The sequence below is a fragment of the Carica papaya genome, chromosome 4 (genome assembly GCF_054855325.1).
Source record: "Carica papaya isolate Zhongbai chromosome 4, ASM5485532v1, whole genome shotgun sequence".
NCBI classification, from domain to species: Eukaryota; Viridiplantae; Streptophyta; class Magnoliopsida; order Brassicales; family Caricaceae; genus Carica; species Carica papaya.
Window position 1 is genome coordinate 28,475,508 of NC_142312.1, and position 24,207 is coordinate 28,499,714.

The 24,207-nt window shown below is 32.0% G+C and overlaps 4 protein-coding genes across 14 annotated transcripts; 2 read left to right on the forward strand and 2 right to left on the reverse strand.

The window, feature by feature from the left end:
- The first annotated feature begins 2,282 nt into the window (after positions 1 to 2,282).
- On the forward strand, positions 2,283 to 4,641 carry KCO1 (Outward rectifying potassium channel protein). Its single transcript, XM_022050245.2, has 4 exons — positions 2,283 to 2,647; positions 2,746 to 2,812; positions 3,203 to 4,312; positions 4,419 to 4,641. The coding sequence occupies exons 3-4, from the start codon at positions 3,411 to 3,413 to the stop codon at positions 4,561 to 4,563; spliced, it is 1,047 nt and encodes a 348-aa protein (XP_021905937.1). The 5' UTR covers positions 2,283 to 2,647; positions 2,746 to 2,812; positions 3,203 to 3,410; the 3' UTR covers positions 4,564 to 4,641.
- A 370-nt stretch (positions 4,642 to 5,011) lies between these two features.
- On the reverse strand, positions 5,012 to 9,796 carry ATSPO11-1 (Spo11/DNA topoisomerase VI, subunit A protein). Of its 11 annotated transcripts, none has more exons than XM_022050243.2 (15): positions 9,673 to 9,796; positions 9,476 to 9,575; positions 8,963 to 9,036; positions 8,639 to 8,740; positions 7,765 to 7,838; positions 7,520 to 7,536; positions 6,916 to 6,985; positions 6,797 to 6,833; positions 6,391 to 6,438; positions 6,226 to 6,284; positions 6,112 to 6,143; positions 5,929 to 6,034; positions 5,631 to 5,751; positions 5,456 to 5,519; positions 5,012 to 5,363 (listed from the first exon to the last, which is right to left on the reverse strand). In XM_022050243.2, exons 1-15 carry the CDS (start codon positions 9,743 to 9,745, stop codon positions 5,237 to 5,239), a joined length of 1,104 nt encoding a protein of 367 aa, XP_021905935.1. In that variant the 5' UTR covers positions 9,746 to 9,796; the 3' UTR covers positions 5,012 to 5,236. The 11 variants fall into 11 exon arrangements, 9 of the variants coding, with proteins under 9 accessions (XP_021905935.1, XP_088074856.1, XP_088074853.1 ...); XM_088218730.1 differs by having other exon boundaries at positions 5,456 to 5,549; positions 9,673 to 9,739; XR_015818683.1 differs by having other exon boundaries at positions 5,291 to 5,363; positions 5,631 to 5,843; positions 9,673 to 9,739.
- A 1,124-nt stretch (positions 9,797 to 10,920) lies between these two features.
- LOC110820699 (two-pore potassium channel 1-like) lies at positions 10,921 to 12,788 on the forward strand. The gene is made up of 3 exons (XM_022050278.2): positions 10,921 to 10,940; positions 11,298 to 12,217; positions 12,372 to 12,788. The coding sequence occupies exons 2-3, from the start codon at positions 11,331 to 11,333 to the stop codon at positions 12,493 to 12,495; spliced, it is 1,011 nt and encodes a 336-aa protein (XP_021905970.1). The 5' UTR covers positions 10,921 to 10,940; positions 11,298 to 11,330; the 3' UTR covers positions 12,496 to 12,788.
- A 10,251-nt stretch (positions 12,789 to 23,039) lies between these two features.
- LOC148266525 (uncharacterized) lies at positions 23,040 to 23,615 on the reverse strand. The gene has a single exon (XM_088218734.1). The coding sequence runs from the start codon at positions 23,470 to 23,472 to the stop codon at positions 23,164 to 23,166; it is 309 nt and encodes a 102-aa protein (XP_088074860.1). The 5' UTR covers positions 23,473 to 23,615; the 3' UTR covers positions 23,040 to 23,163.
- Between the last annotated feature and the right edge of the window lie 592 nt (positions 23,616 to 24,207).

Below are 24,207 nucleotides of genomic sequence, written 5' to 3' on the forward strand. Positions count from 1 at the left end.
GACCGATTGGTGTGTGTGTGAGTGGCCTCTCCAAGCCGAAGGTGTAGTAAGATGAGGGTGTGTGGTCTATGGAGACCAATTAGGTCTGATACTGAAGTAAAGTAATGGTTATAGGTGAACTGTGTGTGTGTGTGTGTAGCCCTTCGGGACCAGTTACTGCTGACATTGGGTGATAGTATAGGGGAAATGAAGGGTATGCGTGTGTGTATTCTGGTGTTATGATATGTGGGGTGATGGTCACTCGATGGCTGTGGGTGGCAGAATGGTGTGTTAGGAATGTTGGTGTTTGATGTGAGCAGCAAATTGAGAGTATGAGTAAGCAGTAGGTCTAATTGAGTGGATTTAGGGAACGAATTCTCTAGGGGAATGGTTATTCTATTATAGAGAGGGGAGTATGGGGAAGCAGGGTGTAGATAATTTAAATGAGGAGTGTCGGGATGAAAAATTTCTTAGTTTCCATAATTTTAATCTTAAACTCTACATTTATCTTACTGGACTTATTGATACTAATTACTTTTGTTTCCAGATATGTTAGATCAGAAGTCGGAAAAAGAGTGCCTAGCAATAAAGCACCACACTTAAGAAAGGGACGACCGTTAGTATAAAATGCTCTCTTGATATACATGAGTGTATATGTTTTATCAATACCAAAACTAGAGTTGTTGTAATATTAATTTATACAGATTAATCATTTACTCTCTAGGTGCTTATTTAAAAGGAAATTATTGTTGCTTTTTGAATTTAATAGTAGGAATTCGTTGCATGATGAATTTTTTTTTTTTTTTGAAATGAAATGAAAGGTTATGGTATCGGTTCCATCTTTAGGACAGGGCGCTACATGTATTCTTTATTTACATTATAATTCATATAAAATACTCTATAAAAAAGTATATAATATATATATATATCATTCTTTAAATAATTCTAAAATTAAAATTTATTGTCTAGTTCAAACAGGTGAAAATATAATCTATTAAAATTGATCTATTACTATAGATATATTTATATATTTTGACTTAATATTTTATTTTAATTAATTATAAACCATGCGCGCTAACACGAGTACGGAACTAGTAATATATCATATGAACTCCAAATTAATTAGGTTTATATTTTGTTAATATATTAATAATTGCTTGTCATTTTAGTGTGTGCTGTGCGTGTGATATTATAATTAATATGGTTAAGTAGAAGTAATCGTAATTAACTAATTAATTAATATAATTAATATTTATGATATGTCACGTCTATCGACGTTCCAAAGCGGCTGATATAATCCATAACATTACGTACTATTTCAATTATTTACAGCCATATTTCTTTTCTTTTTCTGTTACTTTCATTTATATAAAAAATATATATATATACATACGTATCTTATTTTATTAGTGTTAACAAAAATATGTCCTCTTAAATTAATAGTGTAGAATCTTATATATATATATATATATATATGAGTGAATTATTGTTATCACGTTGACTCACTGTTAAAGTATATTAAAATTACTATTGTTTTAATTTATATAATATTTTTATATATGGGATTTTTGTATATTTGAATTTATAATTATTGTACGTATTATATATTATGTATTCAATTATAGAATATTTAATAGTTATATAAATAAATTATTAAATATATAATATACTTTCTCCGAACGTGTCACTTGTTATATCCATAATTAATAAATGGGCTTGAACCCATTGATCTTTGTCAGCTTAGCCCGAATAAATCTGGGCCGTCTGTCTCCTTTCCCGTTTTGTTGAACTAGAAACACTAATTCATGTGATATATCATACATACTATATATATATATATATATATGTTGAAAATTAAAATTATAAACTATTCGAAAATAAAATGCAGATAGTTGTAAATTATTTGTAATTATTTTCCAATATGAAGTCCAAAACTTCTGTATCAGTTTCCTATTTTATCATATAAAAGATTTTGTTTTAGTTTCCTATTTTGATTATATTTCCTAATAAAATTGTAAGTCTAAATACCATAATTTGGGAAGACCATAATAATTTTGTAGTATAATATGTTAGTAAGTAATGGTTAGGCTAAGTGACCACTGTATTAACATTTTTATTTAACTTAACATATATTTAGATAATTTATTTTTATTTACTTATAAGTTATAATATTTACACAATCTATTTTCACAAAAAGAAAATATTTTTAATTATCTACGATATTATTCAAAATATATAATAATTATATTTAATCATATATATATATGTATATAACAGGATATTTATCTAGTAAATGACAGAAAAATAAACAGGCTAAACTGACAAACTCAGACTATCTCTTTCGTTTTTTTTTTCCAAAAAAAGAAAATATTACAATCTCACTGCAACTTCTAGTAGTCGCATCAAGAGGTTTATATCATATTAAATCAATTTTTTATTAGCATCAACTCTCAACTTCTCTTTAATTTAATACGAATTACCAAATCAATTCTTTATCATCATTGAGAATTCTTCTCTAACTTTTAAAAATGCAAAATTTTATGTCAAACCCCTGCATATAATCTGGGAAGTCTCCTCTTACTCTCTCTCTTTCTTAGTTTCTCTCTCTGCCTGACCTTCCATCTTTCTGGATCTGGGTTTTTCAGCCGAGCTTCATTTACAAAAAGCTGTAAGCACTCACATTTATGAATACCCATTTGCCTGCCTGGTTAGTAGAATTCTTTTTGTCGAATCTTTTGTGTGGTTAATTGATTTTGGTTGGTTCAGAGACTATTATGGATGGGTTACATCAGGTTTTGATTAAGAAAGTTGCTTGTTTGAGTTAGATGCAGATGTAAGTTATCTTTCTTGGATTCTCATTTTAAGCTTTAAACTTTACTTGTGTTAAATTTTAGTTGCATTTAGTTTAATTTCTTTTTTAGTTTATCGTTAGTTTCTACTCCTAATTTGAGTATAGACAACTGGGTTATTCATATTTCATAGTGGGAACTCAATTTATATATTTTAAGGTGGAATAACCTCATAGACAATTATAAGTATTACAAGAGAATTAAAATTATGAATTGAATGTAAACTGAATGGAAACTGAAACAAACTTTATATTAAACTCATGAACTGTGGTTTGTGCTGGTGCTTGTCTTAATTTGGGTGGGAAAAAGTTGGATTCTGTATTTTTTGTATGGGAATTTGATAAGGGTTCTGTTTCTGTTTTGATTTGTGACAGTGAAGGAATTCACATGTTTGTCTCTGCTACATGAAAATCTGTAAGTATTTGAGTTTTGATTGATATTTTTTGGAAATTTGAAGACCAAGTATTATTCCCAGATCAGTTTTCTTCAGTGAAGATCCTCCACAGTTTTCCTGATGTGGGTTTTTGAAATCTAATGATTTGCTGGTCTATTACATAGTTGTATAGTTGCTATACTAGCTTCATGGCTAGTGGTGATGTAAGGAACCCCTTGCTTTCTGGGTTAGTAGACCCTGTACCTCAATTGAATAGTGCATCCACCCCAAGGAGAAGGAGATTTCGCCGTGTTAAAAGTGCTCCTTTAATTGATTTGGGTTCTCCTGATGTAATTGGTGAACGTTCACTTCAACGATCAGAATCCATTTTTCAGAATCTTCATCCGAGTTTCAGAAAGGTTGCCTTGTACCTGGTTGTCTACTTAGGTTTAAGCACAATATGCTTCTACCTTGTTAGGGATCAAATTTCAGGGAAGAAAACCAATGGATTTCTTGACTCTTTATATTTATGCATCGTGACCATGACTACTGTTGGCTATGGAGATCTTGTACCTAAAAGTGATGCCACAAAATTATTTGCCTGTGCATTTGTGTTCACTGGAATGGCTCTTGTTGGGCATATTCTGACAAAAGCTGCAGATTATTTGGTTGAGAAGCAAGAAATCTTGCTGGTTAGAGCTTTACATATGCGTCAAAAAGTCAGTCCAACTGACATTCTGAATGAGATTGAAACACACAGGGCGAAATATAAATGTCTCACTGCCTTTATTCTTCTTATAGTGCTCATCTTTATCGGTACAATCTTTCTTGTTAAAGTTGAAAAACTGGACATTGTTGATGCATTTTACTGTGTTTGTTCCACAATTACTACATTGGGATATGGAGATGAAAGCTTCAAGACTGCAGCAGGGCGGATCTTTGCCGTGTTTTGGATATTGACAAGTACTATTTGTTTAGCTCAGTTTTTCCTTTATGCTGCTGAGCTAAACACAGAGAACAGGCAGAAGGCACTTGTGAAGTGGGTGCTCAATAAGAGGATAACGAAGTTAGATCTGGAGGCAGCTGATCTGGATGATGATGGCGTTGTGGGGTAAGCTAATCGTTTACAATTTTTGAGCAAGATTCCACATTGTGATATTTTGTTTTCCGTTTTGCTTTAACTCTTCTCTTACTCTCTGTTCTTTGCTTGTCAATAGGGCTGCTGAGTTCATATTATACAAGCTCAAAGAGATGGGTAAGATTAGCCAAGAAGACATTTTGCTTGTAATGAAAGAATTCGAGGATCTCGATGTTGATCAGTCAGGCACTTTGTCGAATTGTGACATAATGCTTGCTCAATAATCTAAACGTGACCAAATAATTGTTGAGACCATCCAATTTCTGTGTTTTATCACATGCTTGAGGTTGACCGTTCCTTCATATCACCAGAGTTTGGAGCTTGCTCAAGAGCCTTTTGTTTCTCTTGAACTGCAAAAGCATGGGTGAGATTGATTTAAGGTATTTATCCTTTACAAAATAAAACATCAGTTGTCAATTAATCTTAGATAGCGGCAAGAGAGGATTTACCGGGGACTATTTTGAATATGGCAATAATCTGTCCGTGGACTATTTCACTTACCCGCAAAATAATAGTCCTTCATACCAGCTCTGACAGCATTGCGAGGGTGCAAATTAACAAAATTGTTTTTGCTTATCAATGTAACTTCACAGGGGAATGGAACATACATTTCATTTCATTTTCTGAGCACAACATTCCAATAATACAAATAAACCCTACCGTTTAAGGGGATTAACTACAGATGTATTTATATCCATTGGAGAATCACTATCATGTGTTAATGCCTTGTAATGATTACACTGTATGTGCTGAGAATGTGGGATGCGCTAGAATTACACTCCATCCTGAATCTTTAGTGGTATGTAGACTTCTGACCAGAAGGATGGTGAATGCACAAATAAATTGCCGGTGCCTCCTAATGGTTAGATTTCATTTTTGCTGGAACTATGGCATGAATTACATGTATGCTCTACCCTGAATCTTTGATGTTATGTAGACGTTTGACAAGTAGGATAGAGAATGCCCAGACAACGCTTCAATCTCGAATTTAACTCCTCTTTGCAGCATCTTCTCCAGTTCCAATCTTTAAGTGGAAAACGGAAAGCACATGCATTAGCTTTGTGTCTCTAATTCGTTAAGAAAACTTGTGTTTCATGATTCTTAACAGAATGCTACCTCCAGTTTGGCACTTCTCGGGACAGGTAGCACCGGCACAACATGGCTTCAGTTCTTCTCTTATCTGAGAAGAAATGCAGGGAAGTGCAAGGATCTTGCATATGGCATGAGTAAAGTAACGGAGAGAAAGAAATCCAATTTTTAGCAGATTTTGGTAATAGCAAATCAGTCTCACCTTCTGCAGTTAAACGCCGGAGACACTGCTGAGGAATATCATATTTCTCGGAATCTGAAGGGAACATTCCCAGCCAGTGAATCTCTGGGACTCGTAGGAATTTTGTATCATATGCCATTTGCTTACAATTAGAGAAGAAAAAGATGAAAAAGAATGAAGTGATAAATAGTCGGGTATTGCAGCCTTGCAGTTAGTCCAATGCCATTCCATGTACTGATTGGATGATTTTACGGCAGAAAACAAAATCAATACATTTGAAAAAAAAAAGGAAGAAAGGAAAAGAACCGTGAAATCTAACCATGGAACCAAACCGGTATGTGGTCAGGATGTCAAAGCCATATGGATCACAATCTACCAGGCAATAGACAGGCAGATGCAACTTCTCGACAAGGAGTCGCAGAAACCTAATAGATTAATGTTAATCTTCATTCACGGATGTGAATAAAAAGAACTCTATGTGCAGAGAACCTGGAGTTTCTACCTTCTTGTGGGAATGTCAGGATAGCCTTTTCCCTAGAAAATTTGATGGCAAAAAAAAAATTCAGAAGGTAAAGGATGAATATAAGAAGAGAATATTCATAAATGATGTGCTTACTGTGATGACAATGCAGCGGTTTTCCTTGCAGAACTGATCGTTTGCTAAACGGTGAAATACTGCATACAATAAAACAATTGTTTTTTTTTTTTTGTGTATATTAACTCTGATCTTTTGTTGGACTAGTTCGATTAAGCCACAACAATTGCTAATAAGAAGCAATACCTGACTCTTTTTCAACAATTAGTATGTACTGCCCAACACTAACAATATCTGTTTATAAGAATTAAGCACAACATTGATCCGAATATTCTGACTAGCTTTTCTTTCTCATGACATGATACATAATCAGGATTAACACTGTGTTCCTGTAACTTTCTTGCAGAAGTATATGAGCCTATGATTTTTGAGTAAGAAATTAATTCAAAAACCAAAAATCTTCTGTAATTGACAAATCGTAAAGGTATGTTTTCCTTAAGAAAGTTAACCTTAAATAGTGGGACCATTTTGAATTTTGATTTTTTCTTTCAAACGGGTGATAACAGGAATTCAGAAAGTAAATAAACATACGAATATGAGAAAAGGTATATCTTCGTCTTGTTAATTTGTTGCACTTTGACACTTGGGATACCTTTAACTTCCTCAACAAGCACAGGAATGGGATGATCCTGCAAGTGACAAATTGAAATTATACATCATAGGCAGCATGGATGTTTCCATCTTTTTAATGTTTAACTTTTCTATTCTTACAGCGTTGGGGCTCTTTATGCAGTCAACTTTCCTTCCAGCTTCCATAAATCTTAACCAGCCCATCACCAGCCTTTAAAAGATAGAAATGGATCGGTGGATATTAGGACAATCTATACCCAGTATATACAATACAATTGGAACTAAAATATCTTAATTCCAAATATTTGAGTAGAATTGAATTGTCTTTCCCTTTCCAGCCTCAGCCCCAGCCCCATGAAATGCATTTAATGACGCCTACATCATGTCAATGTCCAATCCCATTTAATAAATGTGATGTTTGTTGGATTTAAATAATTTTAATAACCAAAAATATTTTCATTAAATAGTCGATACGTTTCTTTTATAAAAATTATAATTTCAAATAGAATTGTGTGTTCACAAATATCTCTAAAACATTATATTACGATGAGTATTTATGTTAATTAATAAAACAGATGTATTTTATCTCAAAAAATTTAATAATTTCAATAAAATAAAACTATACAGCTAATCTAATATCCCTTCCTTATCGCTTCAGATGGATCATTTAAGCCAAACCGGAAAACAATGTTGTTGAACAGGCAAAATATTTTTTGAGAAGAAGGCCATTACCAGAAGGACTCACCCCTTCCCAACTGGCACCTGCCAAAAGGAAGAACAATTAACTATGGAACTAATTATGAAGAAAAATTATCATGCATGTCAATAAAAGAAAAGAAATAAAAAACTTTCTTATTTAGAAAGATGATAAGCCTTCATATACTATCACCGCTGATTCACTCCTCCAGGGAAAAAATGATTGTTACCATTATGAGCATATGAAAATATTGGAAGAAAAAAATAAATTCTAAAACCTAAGGGACTACCAACCACATTTAGGTTGTGTCGACTGCATCCGAGAAGTATACAGATGTCGTTAATTGCCCGGTCAACAACAGACTGAGCTGCATTACAAAATAAACAGAGAAGGTGGAAAACCAAGAAAATAAAACAAGCTTGGAAATATTTTAAAGTTTCATATAATATTAGATATATCAACATAAATATATTTGTAAATAAAAAATATATGATGTTGTTGAACAATAGAAACAGCATGTAAAATGTAAGACTAAATAAGTTTTTCATGTGTATATATATAGCTGCCACGCTAGCAAAAATCAATATAAATTGTTGTCATGTAACCATGCTAGTAGCCACATGGCATATACTTAAACAACATTAACGAAAAGTTAATTACTGAAGGTTATTTAAATAATTTTCATAGAATTATAGATTGTATTCTAACACAAAATGAATACGTTAGCCATTTGAGAGAAGTCAATAATATTGAGCCATTTTAGTAGTAAAGCTAAAAAATTTATCACAACATCACATCAACGATCACATTTATAATAAAAAATGGCAGATATGGTTGATTAATAATTTTTAAAAGCACGTAATATATTTGAGACAAAAATAGTACAAGAATAAATTTGAATAACAAAAGTATCATCTTAAATATTTATATCTAATATATAGGATTTAAAATTTTATACATATAAATACATGTATATCAACATATACATCTCAATATATATGTGGATGAAGGTAGTTATATACAATAATATATACAAGCATATATAAAATCACCTACATGTATGAATATTCATGAGTATAGAAAATGAAGCCTATTAAACATATTCCAGTTTATAATCTTAAACGGTGTAGGTTGGCTTATTTGACAGTAAAATTAATCCAGAATTACCTGAAAATACAGATGGATGCATGTAATATATATCTCTTTTTGACCCATGTCTATTTTCTTGCAGAAGTTGCTGGACAATCAACAGCACTCTCAGCAACACATCTGAAAAGGAATTGCAGTAAAGATACCATACGACAACTGATGTTGATAACAATGAACTCGTAACAAAGATTAGGTATTAATACTTTCCCATCGACTCAAACCATTGCTACATGTATGGAAACAAAATAGTTTAATTCCTTTATACTATAAGTTCGTTCATAAACTAGTGACAGATTACAAGAAACAAAAAGAACACATCACTAAAGGAACTAAGATCCTCACCAATTCTATATACATGGGATTTTCTTTGAAGAGTTAAAATTTCCTGCCCTTTTGGCTTATCAGATATGCAACTGCTGCAGAGAGCAAAATAATCGAAAGAAGATACATAACAGTCAGTAAACTATCTTACCTACACCTTCTTGATTTATTTCCAAACAGATCTCAAAACAGCTCGGGTACTACTTAATTTTCACACACAAAATTTCAAACAAATCAATATACTATATTTCCTTTTTTCTTCTTTGCCACAATAAATTTGCTGTTTCTCTAGAATCCTGAAAACCTTACCTGCGTTAAGAATTTAAAAATTTAAAAATCCATCCATAATTTCAGTTTCCTTCCTAATCTTAGTTTCAACACACAAACCATTAATAAAATCTCAAATGATCACATTACTCTCAGTTGCTTAAACTTACAATCATCTAAAACCTTATTTCGTTTCTGCATTTCAATATTTCCATTTGAAAAAAACTAAAAGAAGAAAAAGATTCAGAAATCCTAAATGAAACGAACCAGTTAAAATCGGGGCTTGTGCAATAGTTTCTGAACCGATCAATAGTAATCAACGGAAACCGTCCCTCACCTAGATCTTCAACCACCGATCGAGTAAAATCTGCAAACTAAACAATAATAAGTTGAAAATAAACCACGAGAAAAAATATAAGAAAATTTAATTCAGAACTTGATAATTGTCGATTTGTTCTTGCCACCTCTGATTCTTCGAAGCAAATCATCGCGTCCAGTGCTCGAGCGAGTTCCCTCCATAATTTTTCCACCAAACATAATTCAAAATTTGGTACTGAACCGATATTTATAGTAGGATGATGGGCAGTGGGCCAGGATATCGCGTGGGGTCAGCATCTAAAACCCAGCTGTTCTGGGCCTGAACTAAGGGCCTTGTGCACCCCTGACTCTGGGCCTTGAGGTACAATATATAAATTTTAATTGTTAACATATTAAAAATTAATAATATATAAATGTTCTGATGCAAAAATATTATTTTTAAAAAAAAAATGGAATTTCATTCAATCATATTAAGCAAACAATACAACAATGTTTAGAGAAAAATTCTCCCAAACGTAAAAGTCCGAAAAATCCCACGAGGATCTTGCAGTACAACGAGCCGCTTCATTAGAACTTCTCCTAACCCAGCCCACCGAAACATCAGACCAACGAGTTAAAAATGTTTTACAGTTCTCGACAATAGGCCCGAATTCAGAACTATCCTCGTCTTTATATAATAATTTACATATTTTAAATACCTTGATCTTTAGATACATTCTTGCAATAATTTTAGTTACTTTCTACGTTAATATATCATTAGACTTAGAATGAAATACGAGTAAAATAATTATATATCACTAATTTTTTTACATAATTAAACATATAATATAACTATCTGGATTTTCATGGGAAATTTCCTACCTTGTAGTTAGGAGGAGCAAGACTACATTGTCATGCCATATATATTCCAATTAACCCAATGAAAATAGTAAAAAAAATTTGTTATATGTAAATAAAATAAAATAAAAATACAATAATTTCTAAATATTATTTAAAAATATTTCTAAATATAGTTTAAAAACTTAATAACATAAATTATTAATAATTACTACTAACATTTTTTTATCTAAATATAAAAAATCAGTTCAAACTAATCTCCTATTTTTATATATAAAAATGTAATTAATAAAATTAATTAACACAAATTATAAATCACCAACAGTAAATATTTTTAATTAACGATAAAATTGGAGCCGAATGCGGAAGCTTCCCACCCACGTGCTCCTAAAAAGGAAATGAACAATCCTCCATCACGCTCGAAGAGCTTAAAAAAACCACAAAACGACGAGAGTGCAAAAACAAAACGACAGCCACTTGAATCTTCCAGGAATTTTCCAAAGAGTTTGCTAGCCAAGCTCTTTCAACTTAAAAACACATGACACTAAATTACTAGGCGCACAACTTGCTTCCTCTGGTAACTCTTCACTTTCCTCCTCAAACTCTCACCTCTTTTTCTCATCTATACAATTTGAGTAGAAGTTGTATAATCACTACCGATTAGTATGCATAGTCACTGTACACATACATACGTGCATATATATATATATATAGAGTTAATTAGCAGATCAAAAACTTACAAGTAAGTAGGCATTTATTTTTCATATGCATGCAATATCTTTTTAGGGATGGAAGGAAGTGCAAAAGTTTAGGTAATTATAATACAAATCCTGGGTGAGAATTTCTTATGCGTCAAAGGTTTTAGTTTAAATCTATTTAAAATCATCTAATTGATATTATGCTCTGATATGTGTATATTTTTGTTTATATGCAGATATTGTTGTCAGTAACTAAAATTATTATAGCCATGGCCTTCAACGATGCAAAGATGGTCATGTTGCCGGATTTCGATGCTCTTGCAACTCAAAAAGAACATGAAAGTGAGTCGAAGAAGAAGACAACCTTTAGCTGCAGCGATAAAACTATAACTTCTTCAGATATAATTCCTGCAGAAATCGAACGTATTGATCCCCCAAGTTTCAAATTGCCAGCCATTTGCTTGGGGATTTACATGGTCGTTGGCACTATAATTTACTACACTGTCAGAAACCAAATGAGAGGGAAGAAAACAAATGATCTTATTGATGCAATATATCTAACTGTTGTGACACTTTCCACAGTTGGGTATGGGGACATTGTTCCTCATACTGATGCAACTAAATTGCTCTCAGCAATTTTAGCATTTTCTGGAATGGCCATCATTGGGTTAATTCTATGCACAGGAGGACATTACTTAGTTGTCAAGCAACAAGTAATGTTATTCAGAACCCTAAATTTGTGTCAAAAGGTCAATCCAACTGATGCTATGAAGGAAATTGAAGCAGAAAACAAACTTAAATTCCATAAGTGTGTTATAGGCTCAGGAATCATGATGGTGCTAATGATTGTCGGCACTTTTGTGCTGGGAAGCCTGGAAAAAATGGATTCTGATGATGCTATTTATTGTGTCATCACTACTGTCACAACTCTTGGATTTGGAGATGAAAGTTTTTCAACCGGCTCTGGGCGTTTCTTTGCTATTTTATGGATACCAACAACCAGTACCGGTTTGGCTCAACTTTTTCTTTGTCTTGCTGAGCTACTTGTTGGCAAAAAACAAGAAAAGATGATCGAGAAGATCATTGCTAAAAAGTGCACACCTGTCGATTTAGAAGCAATGACTCATGTTCATGATGATTATGACAAGGTTGTCGGGTAAGTATATTAGTGTTTGTGTTTTAATTCGGGTAAATATTTCTCATGGAAAAGGCAGAATTCGAAAAGTTCATAAATATCCATAATTAATTTTATAATTGTGCATTTATTGAATGATATTTAACTTTACTAAATTTTTGATTTCTTTGCATAGGATGACTGATTTCATTGTATATAAACTTAAAGAAACGGGGAAGATTAACGAAGACGACATTTCAGCTGCAATGAAAGGGTACGAGGATCATGTTTATAAACAAGAGAAAAAAATTCAAGACTAAAATAATGATTTCTTGAATCGAGAAGCGATCGGATCAAATAGAGTCACGAAAATCTCAAAAGTAAATAATTAATTGTATTGATCTCATTGAACTATTTGGAATAATAATAAGTTAAAATATGTACTTCTATGTTATTTTAAGTTCTCAAGTTTAAGTGCTTTATGTAATAACCTATGCATTAGCTTTTTCTTAGTCAATGCACCTTATGGAAGAAATCTCTTTCATATAAAGAGTTGTAAACATACATTGTAAAAGTTTTATTTTAAGAATGTCTTTAGTTCAAGAGTTTTTTACTTGGCGTGATCTTGAGTTTTTATAGTATTTGAAGTTGAGATATCTTTTTGATCACTTTTTAGTTCTCCATTATAACTTTGGCTAAAGTATCTCGGGAGTTTATGTATAATTTAAATTTTTACAAATAAGTCATTTTAAAAAATTACCTATACATATCTAATAAAGTATTTTGAAATATTTTTTAATAAACCCTGTCATTAAAAACAACAATACAAAAACTGTTAAAGTTATTAACGTATCAATATTATTACGTTTTATGTTATTATAAAATGTCTGAAAATATAGCATCCACATAGATTCAAATGCAATATGTATTTTTTATTGAAACTTTTAGTATACATTTTTATTTTATTTATAGACTAATATTTAAATTATTTAAAAAATAAAGCTCTCACCTTTAGGAACTAAAACCTTATTTCATCCTCAAGTTCTCTTACAATTACCTCTGCATACCTTGTCAACAGTGTACTCCTGAGTCTTTCAACTCTCTAGTGTTGGCACTACATACCTTATTGCCATCAGTTTTTTCTATTATGTCAGTTTCATCTCCCTCCCCTTTTTATGCCAACTTCTTATTCCAAAATAGCAAAGTGATTAACTTTTTTTCTCTCTCTATAATTTTTAAAATTCCTACTTCACAAACTTTCTTCTCACTTGCCTTTTTCTAATATCCAAGTCGCATTAATCAATCGATCATCTTCCTCTATAAGAAATATGGTACTGAATTAACTACTCAAATAGGTCATAATGATTCTCGAATTAGGCTTTGCATTGTGGTCACGGGTCCATCAAATTTTTAGTAATTCATTGAGGAATAACAACAATTCAGATAACATCAAGAAATTGGCAAGCCTCAAGCTCAATCATCATCAAGGAAAGAGTTTTCAGTCATCACCAACATTGAATTTAATGTCCAACGAGCGTATTTATTAGATAACCCACACTGGAAAAAAGATTAATCATTTAAACCAAGGTGGTTATTAGAAGAATTATTTTGGATGGTGGCTATTTGTATCATCACCTCACCTCAAATTCACCATATATTATTGTTTATTCTTTCTCTAAACAGTGCATAAGTGGAAGTAAAGATGATGTGATGCTAAAAAAAAAGATTACGTGCATAAAATATCAGTTTGGACTGACAGCAAAAAAGGGGGGGAAGGAGGGGGAGGATAAGAAGAAGAACACCGACAACGGTCGCTGGATAATGCACGAGTATTCCCAACGGGATGTGAGTATTCTCTCTTGCTTTCTTTCTTTACTTTCTGCAATCGGCTTCTTGCATGGAGAATATATATATATATACACACACTGTAATTCTTTCTTCGATCTTTTACATATATATATGTATCGTTTCTATAATTTCTTCAGTCCGAGTTTTCCCATGCCCCGAATCGTAGGCGTAATTTTTTTTTTTTATGTTATATACATGTGATACTCTTACTTTCTTGAAGTTCTTTGATCAGCTTCTTGCATCTTATGGATATAGTTATAGTAGTTCTTTCTTCTTTGTTTGTATATATATTTATATACATATACGTATGTTTCTTTTATATAATATTTCTTGCATTGCAATCAGCTTCTTGCCATTTGCCACTGAGATTCATGAATATTCAAGACTTTTGTGGGAAGATGCTGAGTTCTTGTTCCAGGTCCTCATTAGAACCATACAGTACTTGTCCGCCATCATCAGCTGCTGCACACATAAACTTCAAGATTTTATTTTCTTGCTCTATCCTTTGTATGCCATCTGTTTCTTGTATTCGTGAAAAATATATATATATATATATATATGTATATAGTTGTAAAATTAGAACTAATGTTTCTTTTGTATAATATATATATATATTATAATATATTATATTATATGAATCACTTCTATAATCCATCATCTGAAGGTTCAGATTCCATCTCCGTCAGTTTCCATGCATACGTTTGCAAGTCTTTTATTACCATTTCTTGAATCTGCATGAACCATCCAAATTTTATTTGTGAATAATGTTGGGAGAAAATTTAATTTTTCTGTTATATATACACTTTTAATGCTAATACGCCAATATTAATTTGATTACAGCAATATTAAATTTCTATATTCATTGCTTTATATTTTATATTAAAAATATTATTTAACAGTTTTATTTAAAATTATTATCAATTTTTTAATATATATATATAACTTTTTTTAATTTACGCAGTCAGACGATTACGTATTCTGCAAAATTAAAAACAAAAACCTAGATAAACTACGACAATCAATAAGAATTAAATTGGTATATCATCAACAAGATAACGACAACAACGTTCGAAAAAGAAAATTGAATGTTGATGCAGAAGACCATAATCAATATAAGATTCAGTGCATCAATTCATCGTTTGTGATACCTACTACTAATGATACAAGAACAGTTGAGGAGATGGCTATTACTGCACCTTTGGCAGTAGGGAACATCGATCCATTGGCCACTGCTGCACCCTTGGCGGTGGGAGACATCAATCCATTGGCTACTGCTACACCCTTGGCGCCAGAGTATAATGATGGAAAAATAGTTGAGGAGATGATCGTTGCTGCATCTTTCGTGGTGGGGAACATCAATTTATTGACCACTACTGCATTCTCGGCGACGGAGTATAATGATGGAAAAATAGCTGAGGAGATTATCGTTGTTGCACCCTTGGCGGTGGGGAACATCATTCCTTTAGCTACTGCTACACAATTGGCGGCAGAGTATAATGATGGAGAAATAGTTGAGGGGATGACCGTCGCTGCACCCTCGCAGGAGGAGGTTGAATGGAATGACAACCTCGTATTTGATATAGATAAATTGTGGGATGAGATTGAACAGAAAGACAATCTCGTAGTTGATAGAGAAGAATTGCAAGATGAGGTTAAATGGAGTGACAACTTCGCAGCTGATAGAGATGAATTGCGAGAGGAGGTTGAATGGACTGACAATCTCGTATCTGATAGAGATAAATTGCAGGAGGAGATTGAATGAAGCGACAACTTTGTAGAAGAATTATTAGGAAACTGTGATGAATAGTTATTATTAGTTAAAAATTAGACTACAGTCCTCTATATAAAAATTTCGATGTAAAAACTTTAGATTGAATTGTTGCAGTGTAAAAAAATTTGATTTTTTTAATATTATTGTTGTTATTTCTTTCTTTCTATTTCTTTTTACTAATTTAAAATTAATTAAATAATTTATTACATCAGACATACCGTACATAAAAGTAAATTTTAATACATTATTTATTTTTTTATCTTTCAAAAGTTTGTGTTTGTATATTTCTCAAACATAGTTATGGAAATATTTTCCTAATTTTATTTTAAATAGATTACAAGATAAATATATCTATATATTAATATTTTTTAATTAATAAATACAAAATACTTTTATTTCCAAAAACCAAATTAATTACCAGATAAATAATATATAATTTTAAAAGCTCAAATTAATCCCAAACAGGCCCGGCCCAATTGTTTTTGCTTTCTTCCCGTCGGCCCAGCCCGTGCAGGCCTGCTTAACGCCCTCCAGGAAACGGCATCGTTTTAGGGACATGCTTTACTTGTCTTCTTTTTCGCAGGCGGGAAGCGGCTGGAGGAGGAAGAAGAAAAAACGTTTTGAGGGAGAAGAAAACAGACCGAGAGGAGCTTTCCCGAACGGGTTTCCATGAGGAAAACAGAGGAGAAGAGAGGGAGGCCGAGAGGGGTTTTGGAGAGGGATACAAACGGTGTTGTTGGGTGAGGATTCTTCTACTATAGTTTCTGAAAAATCTCCATAGAAAAATCCTGAAGAAAAAAGGGTGAACGCCGAAGGTGAAAGATTTTTTTTTTTGTATTGAATGAAGGAGAAATAGAGGAGCCTGAAACAGTGGAGACTCCATCTCTGTTCTATATATATATATATATATATATGTGTGTGTGTCTTTCTCATTTTACTATAGTTTCTGAAAAATCTCATTAGAAAAATCCAGAAGAAGAAAGGGTGAACGCCGAAGGTGAGAGATTTTTTTTTTTTGTATTGAATGAAGGAGAAATAGAGGAGCCTGAAACAGTGGAGACTCCATCTCTGTTCTATATATATATATTTCTTTCTCATTTTACTTCAATTTATAATGCTTTGAATGTTCTTCCTGGAATTGATTGTGGGTTCAGGATGATAATGCTTGCTTTGTTTTATGAAAGTATATTTATTATATTTTGAACACTAACTTATTATTATATAATACATATATATATAATTTCATACATCATTGTTATTATTATTGTATTATTATTATTACTATCTCTTTTCATTTATATATTTAATCCTCTAGTTGATTTATTCATATTAGCACAGTAATTTAGAGAATTTACATGTCCAATATTTGAATGCTACTCTTTTCAGTGTTAACACAATAATTTAAAGAATATGAAATATGATTTGGCCATCTGACATTAATTTCAATTTTGTGAGATGTTAAGGATAAAATTCTTATACTCTTTATGATTAATATAAAAAATATTTATATGTATGTAATTTATTATATATAAACTAATTAAATATAATTAATCCGCATAATATACGGCTATGTATATTAATTGAAAAAAATTAGAAATATTTGTGCGTATATATAGAGAATGGGGTCCAAGAAAGGAGTACGCGAGAGAGAAATACGCAGAGAGAGAGAGAGAGAGAGAGAGAGAAAGAAAGAAACGCAAGAAAGATGAAAACAAGAAGATTCGAAGCAGATTTGTGAGAGTTCACGAGTTGAGAGTGGTGATGGACGTCGCAAGGATTGGTTTCCATTTTACGCCGAGCGATGAAGAGCTGTTTCAGATTCTTGGAATGAAGCTGAGAGGAGAATATGAAGGGGGCGGAGTGACTGAGGTTGATCCGTATGAGAAAGAGCCGTGGCTGGTGTTCGACAAGAATGAACCGACCACGTTTTATGTGTTTACAAGTCTGAAGAAGAAAAGCCGATCAAGAATGGAGAGAAAGGTCGGTTGCGGTACATGGAAAATGGAGAGATCCGTGGAGGTCGTCGACTGGGAGGAAAACGTTATAGGGTTCAAGAAGATGCTTACGTTTGAGGAGAAGAAGAAGAACACAGAGAATGGTCGGTGGATCATGCACGAGTATTCCCTACGGGACGTGAGTATTCTCTCTTGCTTTCTTTCTTTCTTTCTTTCTTTCTTTCTTTCTTTCTCTCCTATCAGTTTCTTTGACGTGTGTGTGTGTGTATATATGTATATATCCTTTCTTTACTTTCTTTATATGGGTTCTTCCATGTACGTAGTCGTCGGAGTTTAATTTTTCTTCTACACTATACTAAATTCATGAAGTGCATGGAATATATATAGAAATTCTGAGTTGTATTGCAGTAGAACCTCATTATCTGTTCCTTACACCTTTCTACGTGATGTTCGCTGTACACCATCTAGCCAGCCATATATATATATATATATTCTTACAAATGAATTTGTGCGTTGCGGTCATTCGTGACGAAGAAAGAAGCCACAAAGATTTCATCTTCATCGTTATCATTAGTTGGAGCTTTTATGGGGACTATCAGAAACTCGCAGAGTCAAAATTAGTTTACTACATCCATATATTCATCATCTTAAGGATTCCACCTCCATAAGCTTCGATTCATTTATTTGCAAGTCTCTGCGGGAGGGTTTAAGGTTTCTTTATGATTAATGTTAGAAGAAAGTCCAAATCTTTTTCACAGGGAGTGAAATTTTGTATATACATATACACACTACTGTACTAATATGTGGATACTTGCTTGTTTGCTTCAATCTCAATTTTATATCTTGATTACTTTATAATTTACATCAAGAATGTTATTCTATATTTTCAATTTGAATTATTATCGGATTTTTTTAAAAGTAAAACTAATATGTATTTTTGTTTAATTTGTACAGTTTGACAATTACGTACTCTGCAAAATTAGAAACAAAAGTATAGATAAACTTCAACAACCAACAAAAATTAAATTTGTATATCATCAACAAGATAACAGCAACAACACTCACAAAAGAAAATTGAGCGCTGATACAGAAGACCATAATCAAAATAAAATCCAGTGCATCAATTCATCATTTGTAATGTCTACCACTGGTGATGTAAGAATCGTTGAGGAGATGATCATTACTGCACCCTTGGCAGCAGGAGACGTCAATCCATTTACCGCTGCTGCTCTATTGGCAACGGAGTATAATAACAGAGAATTAGTTGAGGAGATGACAGTTGCTGAACCCTTGGCGTCAGAAGACATCAATCCATTGGCCACTGTTGCACCATTGACAATAGAGTACAATGATAGAGAAGTAGTTGAGGAGATGACCATTACAGCACCCTTGGTGGCGAGGGATATCAATCCATTGGCCACTGCTGCACCTTTGGCGGCGAAGTATAATGATGGAGAAATAGCTGAAGAGATGACCGTTGCTACACCCTTGCGGAATGAGGTTGAGCAGAATGACAATCTCGTATTTGATATAGATGAATTGTGGAAGGAGATTGATCGGAAAGACAACCTCATTGTTGATAGAGAAGAATTGTGGGGGGAGGTTGAATGGAGTAACAACTTAGTGGTTGATAGAGAAGAATTCGGGGAGGAGGTTGAATGGAATGACAATCTCGTAGTTGATATAGATGAATTATGGGAGGAGATTGAACGGAAAGACAACTTCGCAGTTGATAGAGAAGAATTGTGGGAGCAGGTTGAATGGAGTGACAACTTCGTGGTTGATATAGAAGAATTGCGAGAGGTTGAATGGAATGACAACCTCATAGTTGATATAGATAAATTATGGGAGGAGATTGAATGGAAAGACAACATCGCAGTTGATAGAGAAGAATTACGGAAATAGGTTGAATGGAGTGATAACTTCGTAGTTGATAGAAAAGAATTGCGTGAGAAGATTGAATGGAATGACAATCTCGTAATTGATATAAATGAATTTGGGAAGAGATTGAACAGAAAGACAACCTTGCAGTTGATAGAGAAGACTTGTGGGAGGAGGTTGAACGGAGTGACAACTTCGTGGTTGATAGAGAAGAATTGTGAAAGGCGGTTGAATAGAGTGACAACTTCGTAGAAGAATGATTAGGGAATTACGATAAATAATTATTATTAGTATAAAATTAAATTACAGTTTCATATGTAAAAACTTTAAATTGAATGGTTTCTATATAAAAATTTCGATGTTTATTGTATTATTGTTATTATTTTTGTATTTCTATTTTTTTTATTTATTTAAAATTGATTAGATAGTTTATTATATTAAAGATACTATACATAAGATTATAAGATAAATATATCTACATATAGTATTTTTTAATTAATAAATACAAAATACTTGTATTTTCAAAAACCAAATTAACATATAAAATATTTAATTATATAAAATTAATAAATATACCAATTAAAAATATTATCTACATTCCTTCTCAAAATCATATATTAAGCCCTGGATTCAAACACCATCACCCACAGTCCACTTACATTCTCAGCCCTTGGCGCCTCAAGTGAACCCGTACTCCCTCAGACTTTGTCTCTCAGTCGAACCAGAAGAGATCCAGCCATGAGTTGTCCAGACCATGATGGCAGAACCACCAAAGCTCTCTCTCTAAGATCTACTCAGCTCTCTCTCTCATCTTTATGACTCTAACTATTTCTCTCTCTCATCTTATCTAATATCTCTCATTCTCTCACTCTCACTCACATTCGCTAGTCACCCACCCGACGCCGACAGGTGATGGCCTCACCCTCCGTTTAAATCAGGTATCAGACTCTCACCTCTCTTGAATCATATCTCTCTCACTAGGCAGTCACAACTTTATTAATCATATCTTTGACTCAATAAAAAAAAATGATAAATTTGTATTCACAGTTAAGAAAGAATAACTGAAACAAAATTTAAATTGGGCATTTAATTTACTTGAAATTAAATTATTTATTTTCGAAACAAAAAGTATGTGGTATATATTGATGAATTAAATTATTATTTCATTTATGTTTATTTTTGTTCCTATTTCATAAAGTAAAATTTGAACTGAAATTAAACTAGATCCATTACTGCTGAAGAAATTGTTATTTCTATAGGCTTTTATTCTATTTTATATGCAGTGCAGATGTCACACATCCTTTTCACTGGTCTTGAAGATTACTAGGCAAGAGGAACTCAAGCAGCTCCCTACTTGACTGCAACTTTTTACACTGAATTTGCAGAAACCAAGGACTTGGTACTTATACGGGGAGATGTTGTGTTCACCAGCAAGCTCACTGATGAAGAAGCGAAGTGGCTTTTGGAGACGGTTCAGTCTCTCTATCTGAATGATACCATATACAAACTCGTTGAACGGTTTAATAAAGAAACACGAGATTTTGAATTCAAGGATGTTCTGCGAGCCTTGGACATGCCTGTTCTGTGATCTTTGTTTTTTTTTTCTGAGAAAATAAAATCCCGCAAAGCATTTTGATATTGTGGAATAGAATTCCTTCTACGATGTCAAGAGAAAAGTAGATCGAGACTGATTTTTCTCTAGTTAATATTGAGATTAAAAATATTTAGGAAAACTAAGAGGTTTGTACAAGCTTTATTTGTTGAAAAATTGTAGTGGCTAAATTAAAGTAAGTAATATTGTTCTTTTTACTGTTCTTGGTGTTGGATTACCTTTTTTAATATTTACAGGCAACATAATTTATGAATTTTATAAAATACTTAAAAAAAAGTAAAGCCGACAAAATAAAAGAAGTTAGTGGCATTGAAGAGTAGGAAATATTAGAGAAAACGATAGAGTTTTTTATTTTTATTTTAAAATATTTAAATATTATTTCATAAATAAAAATAAAAATAAAATCATATAATACATATTACAAGAAAACTAGTGTAATATTCATATAAAAGTTATATAGATAAAATTATGTGAATGTTAATATAATTATGTCATTAGTTACGTGTGCTGCGGATGTAATATTGACATGATTTAAATATTCATTCGCGAATGAATTTATTTTAAAAAAAATTAAAAATACAAAATTAACGTAGATAAAATGTGCATGCATAGACCTATTTATAAAAATTAGAATTATACACGAACTTATATGAAATATTATGGCTCTTTGGTTAGCCTATCACAAACTCGGTTTGACTCGGGATCAATTCCTAGTGGTTCAAAAATAGAATCAATCAATCAATAATCTTTTTTTAATATATTTAGCAGTGTAATAAATAATTTAAATTTTTTATGTATTTATTTAATAATTTTATATTTTTTTGACCCTTAATGTGCCTTATATTTATTTCTCAAAAAATACAGAAAATAGTTTATTATAGTAAAAATTATTTAATTATTTTAAGAGATATATTTTTTTTATAAGAATATATTGTCCGTACAAGCGCCAGCACTTTCGAGGCTTTTCGAATTTTAATTTGACTATCGTCTCGTGGGTTGCCGGGTGGGGCCCAGAATCAGAAGAAAATCAACGGTCCAATTGAAATCGTGGGGGAATTCAGAAATGTTTGCGAAGCACCGGAAAAAAACCGTAACAGCAACAAGAGAACAGTACAAAACTTTGATGATGGGTGATGGATTTATTTTCTTTTTCTTGTCTGCCAAAGAATCAAACACATTATTTTAAGTTTGATTTTATCCAAAGAAAAAGTTGTACTTTTTATTTTAGAATAATTTTCGAATTCATTATTATTATTATTTAAATTCTGCAGAATTTTTTGGAAATCTACGCTTTTATTTGATAATAAATGAAATTAATATGTCATAATTATAAAGTTTAAAAATTATACAACTAAAATATTAATTTTAATAAATTCTCCTGCCATTTTTGTAAATTAAAATATTTAATGGGTTCAGGGATTAAATAGTAAAAATAATATTTTGAAAGTAAGTTATAATTTAATTCAAATTTCATAAATAAAATTAAAATCAAGTTAAAGAGAGGGGGAAAAATTGATGACGTATTAGTATACGTCAAAATAGTAAATAATTTTAGTCCAGTTAAATGTTGTGTATTTGCATCAAAATTAATTATTATATGTTTTAATTATAATTTAAATATTTAATGCATAATTTAATTAATTTTATTTATATTATTAATCAAATAATTCTAAAATATAGTTAAATTAAATATAATATCAATCAAATTATAAAATTAAAACAAAAACTAATATGTAACGGGGGATGGGGGGGGGGGAAATATAAAAAGAAATAAAGAAGAGGACTAAACAGCAAAAAGAAAATGAAATTACATTATTATTGTCCTTCAAATTTTTATAGTTCACATTTTCTCAGCTACCAAACAAAAAGAAAAAAGAGAAAGGGTTAGAGATCAGATTACACTGTGGAGGGTTTACAGTTTCTACTCGGTCTTGTAGCTGTCAACTACGGGATCATGATGGTGGTTATGATCCGGTTGTCCCGCGACGTAATCGAGGAGGCCCTCGGCGGCTTTGTCACCGGGATCGTCGGTCGCCGGGGAGGCCGAGGTCTTGCCGAAGAAAACGACGGCGGCGAGGAACATAGCGGTGGAGAGGAAGAGAGGCCAGAAGTAAGCTAAAATAGTGAGGAAACTGGGAGCCCAGACGAGCAGAGAGAAGATGAAAGCACATAGAGTGAAGGAGAAGAGTATGTGGTACTTGAACTTGAGAAGCTTTTGTTGGATCTCCATGGCGGGTTTCTGGGGTCTGTTTGGGAAAGTAGAAAAAAACCAGAAAGAGAAAGTTGGGGGGAGGAGGAGGTTGGGTTTCAGTTTTCTTGTTTGGGTGTTTGTGGGTTTTTGCAGAGATTCTCTTTGAAGAGAAAAAAATATGCGTCTTTTTATGGAATGGGTCGTACGAAGAACTGTAAAATTTTTATACTACATTTTAATTATTTTTAAATATTTTAATTAAAAGTAATTTTACCTGTTTGTCTATTTATATTAATAATAAATTTTAGTTTGAAATATTTTTCATAGTGATTTTATAATTATTAATACATGGTAATTTTTTTTTATTTTTTATTTTTAAAGAACATATGAACAAATAGTGAATTGGAGAGTTAGACATAAATAAATTCAAGATCTTCCCTGTTATTTTGTCCTTTTCACTTAAATCTGTCGGCTACTTTTTAAGTGTGTGTAATAATTTGGTGTGTGTTAAGTAGGATTTTTGTTTCACTTAAAAAAAAATTATAAATTCATCGTCGTTTTATTAGTGTATTATAATTAATAATGGTCATTATGCAATATGTAATTCGATAGAATTGACGACAACTTATTAATTAGTTACTAATGTTGCACTTGTCAAATTAAATTACATCTGAACAAATATATTATATTTTTTAATACGAAATAATTAATTTTCTTAACTTCAATAATTATAATTATTTAAAATTTCAATATGCTTTAATTTTCATTAATATA

Bases quoted from the DNA above. Each gene is read 5' to 3' on its own strand.
- KCO1 (XM_022050245.2), top strand. From the start codon at position 3,411: ATGGCTAGTGGTGATGTAAGGAACCCCTTGCTTTCTGGGTTAGTAGAC. The intron at 4,313-4,418 runs GTAAGCTAATCG...GCTTGTCAATAG, and splicing joins GATGATGATGGCGTTGTGGG to GGCTGCTGAGTTCATATTAT.
- ATSPO11-1 (XM_088218726.1), bottom strand. From the start codon at position 9,727: ATGGAGGGAACTCGCTCGAGCACTGGACGCGATGATTTGCTTCGAAGA. The intron at 7,839-8,638 runs GTAATTCTGGAT...TTTGTAATGCAG, and splicing joins GCATCCATCTGTATTTTCAG to CTCAGTCTGTTGTTGACCGG. The intron at 6,439-6,796 runs GTATCCCAAGTG...TCTTATAAACAG, and splicing joins GCTTGTTGAGGAAGTTAAAG to ATATTGTTAGTGTTGGGCAG.
- LOC110820699 (XM_022050278.2), top strand. From the start codon at position 11,331: ATGGCCTTCAACGATGCAAAGATGGTCATGTTGCCGGATTTCGATGCT. The intron at 12,218-12,371 runs GTAAGTATATTA...TTCTTTGCATAG, and splicing joins GATTATGACAAGGTTGTCGG to GATGACTGATTTCATTGTAT.
- LOC148266525 (XM_088218734.1), bottom strand. From the start codon at position 23,472: ATGGAGATCCAACAAAAGCTTCTCAAGTTCAAGTACCACATACTCTTC.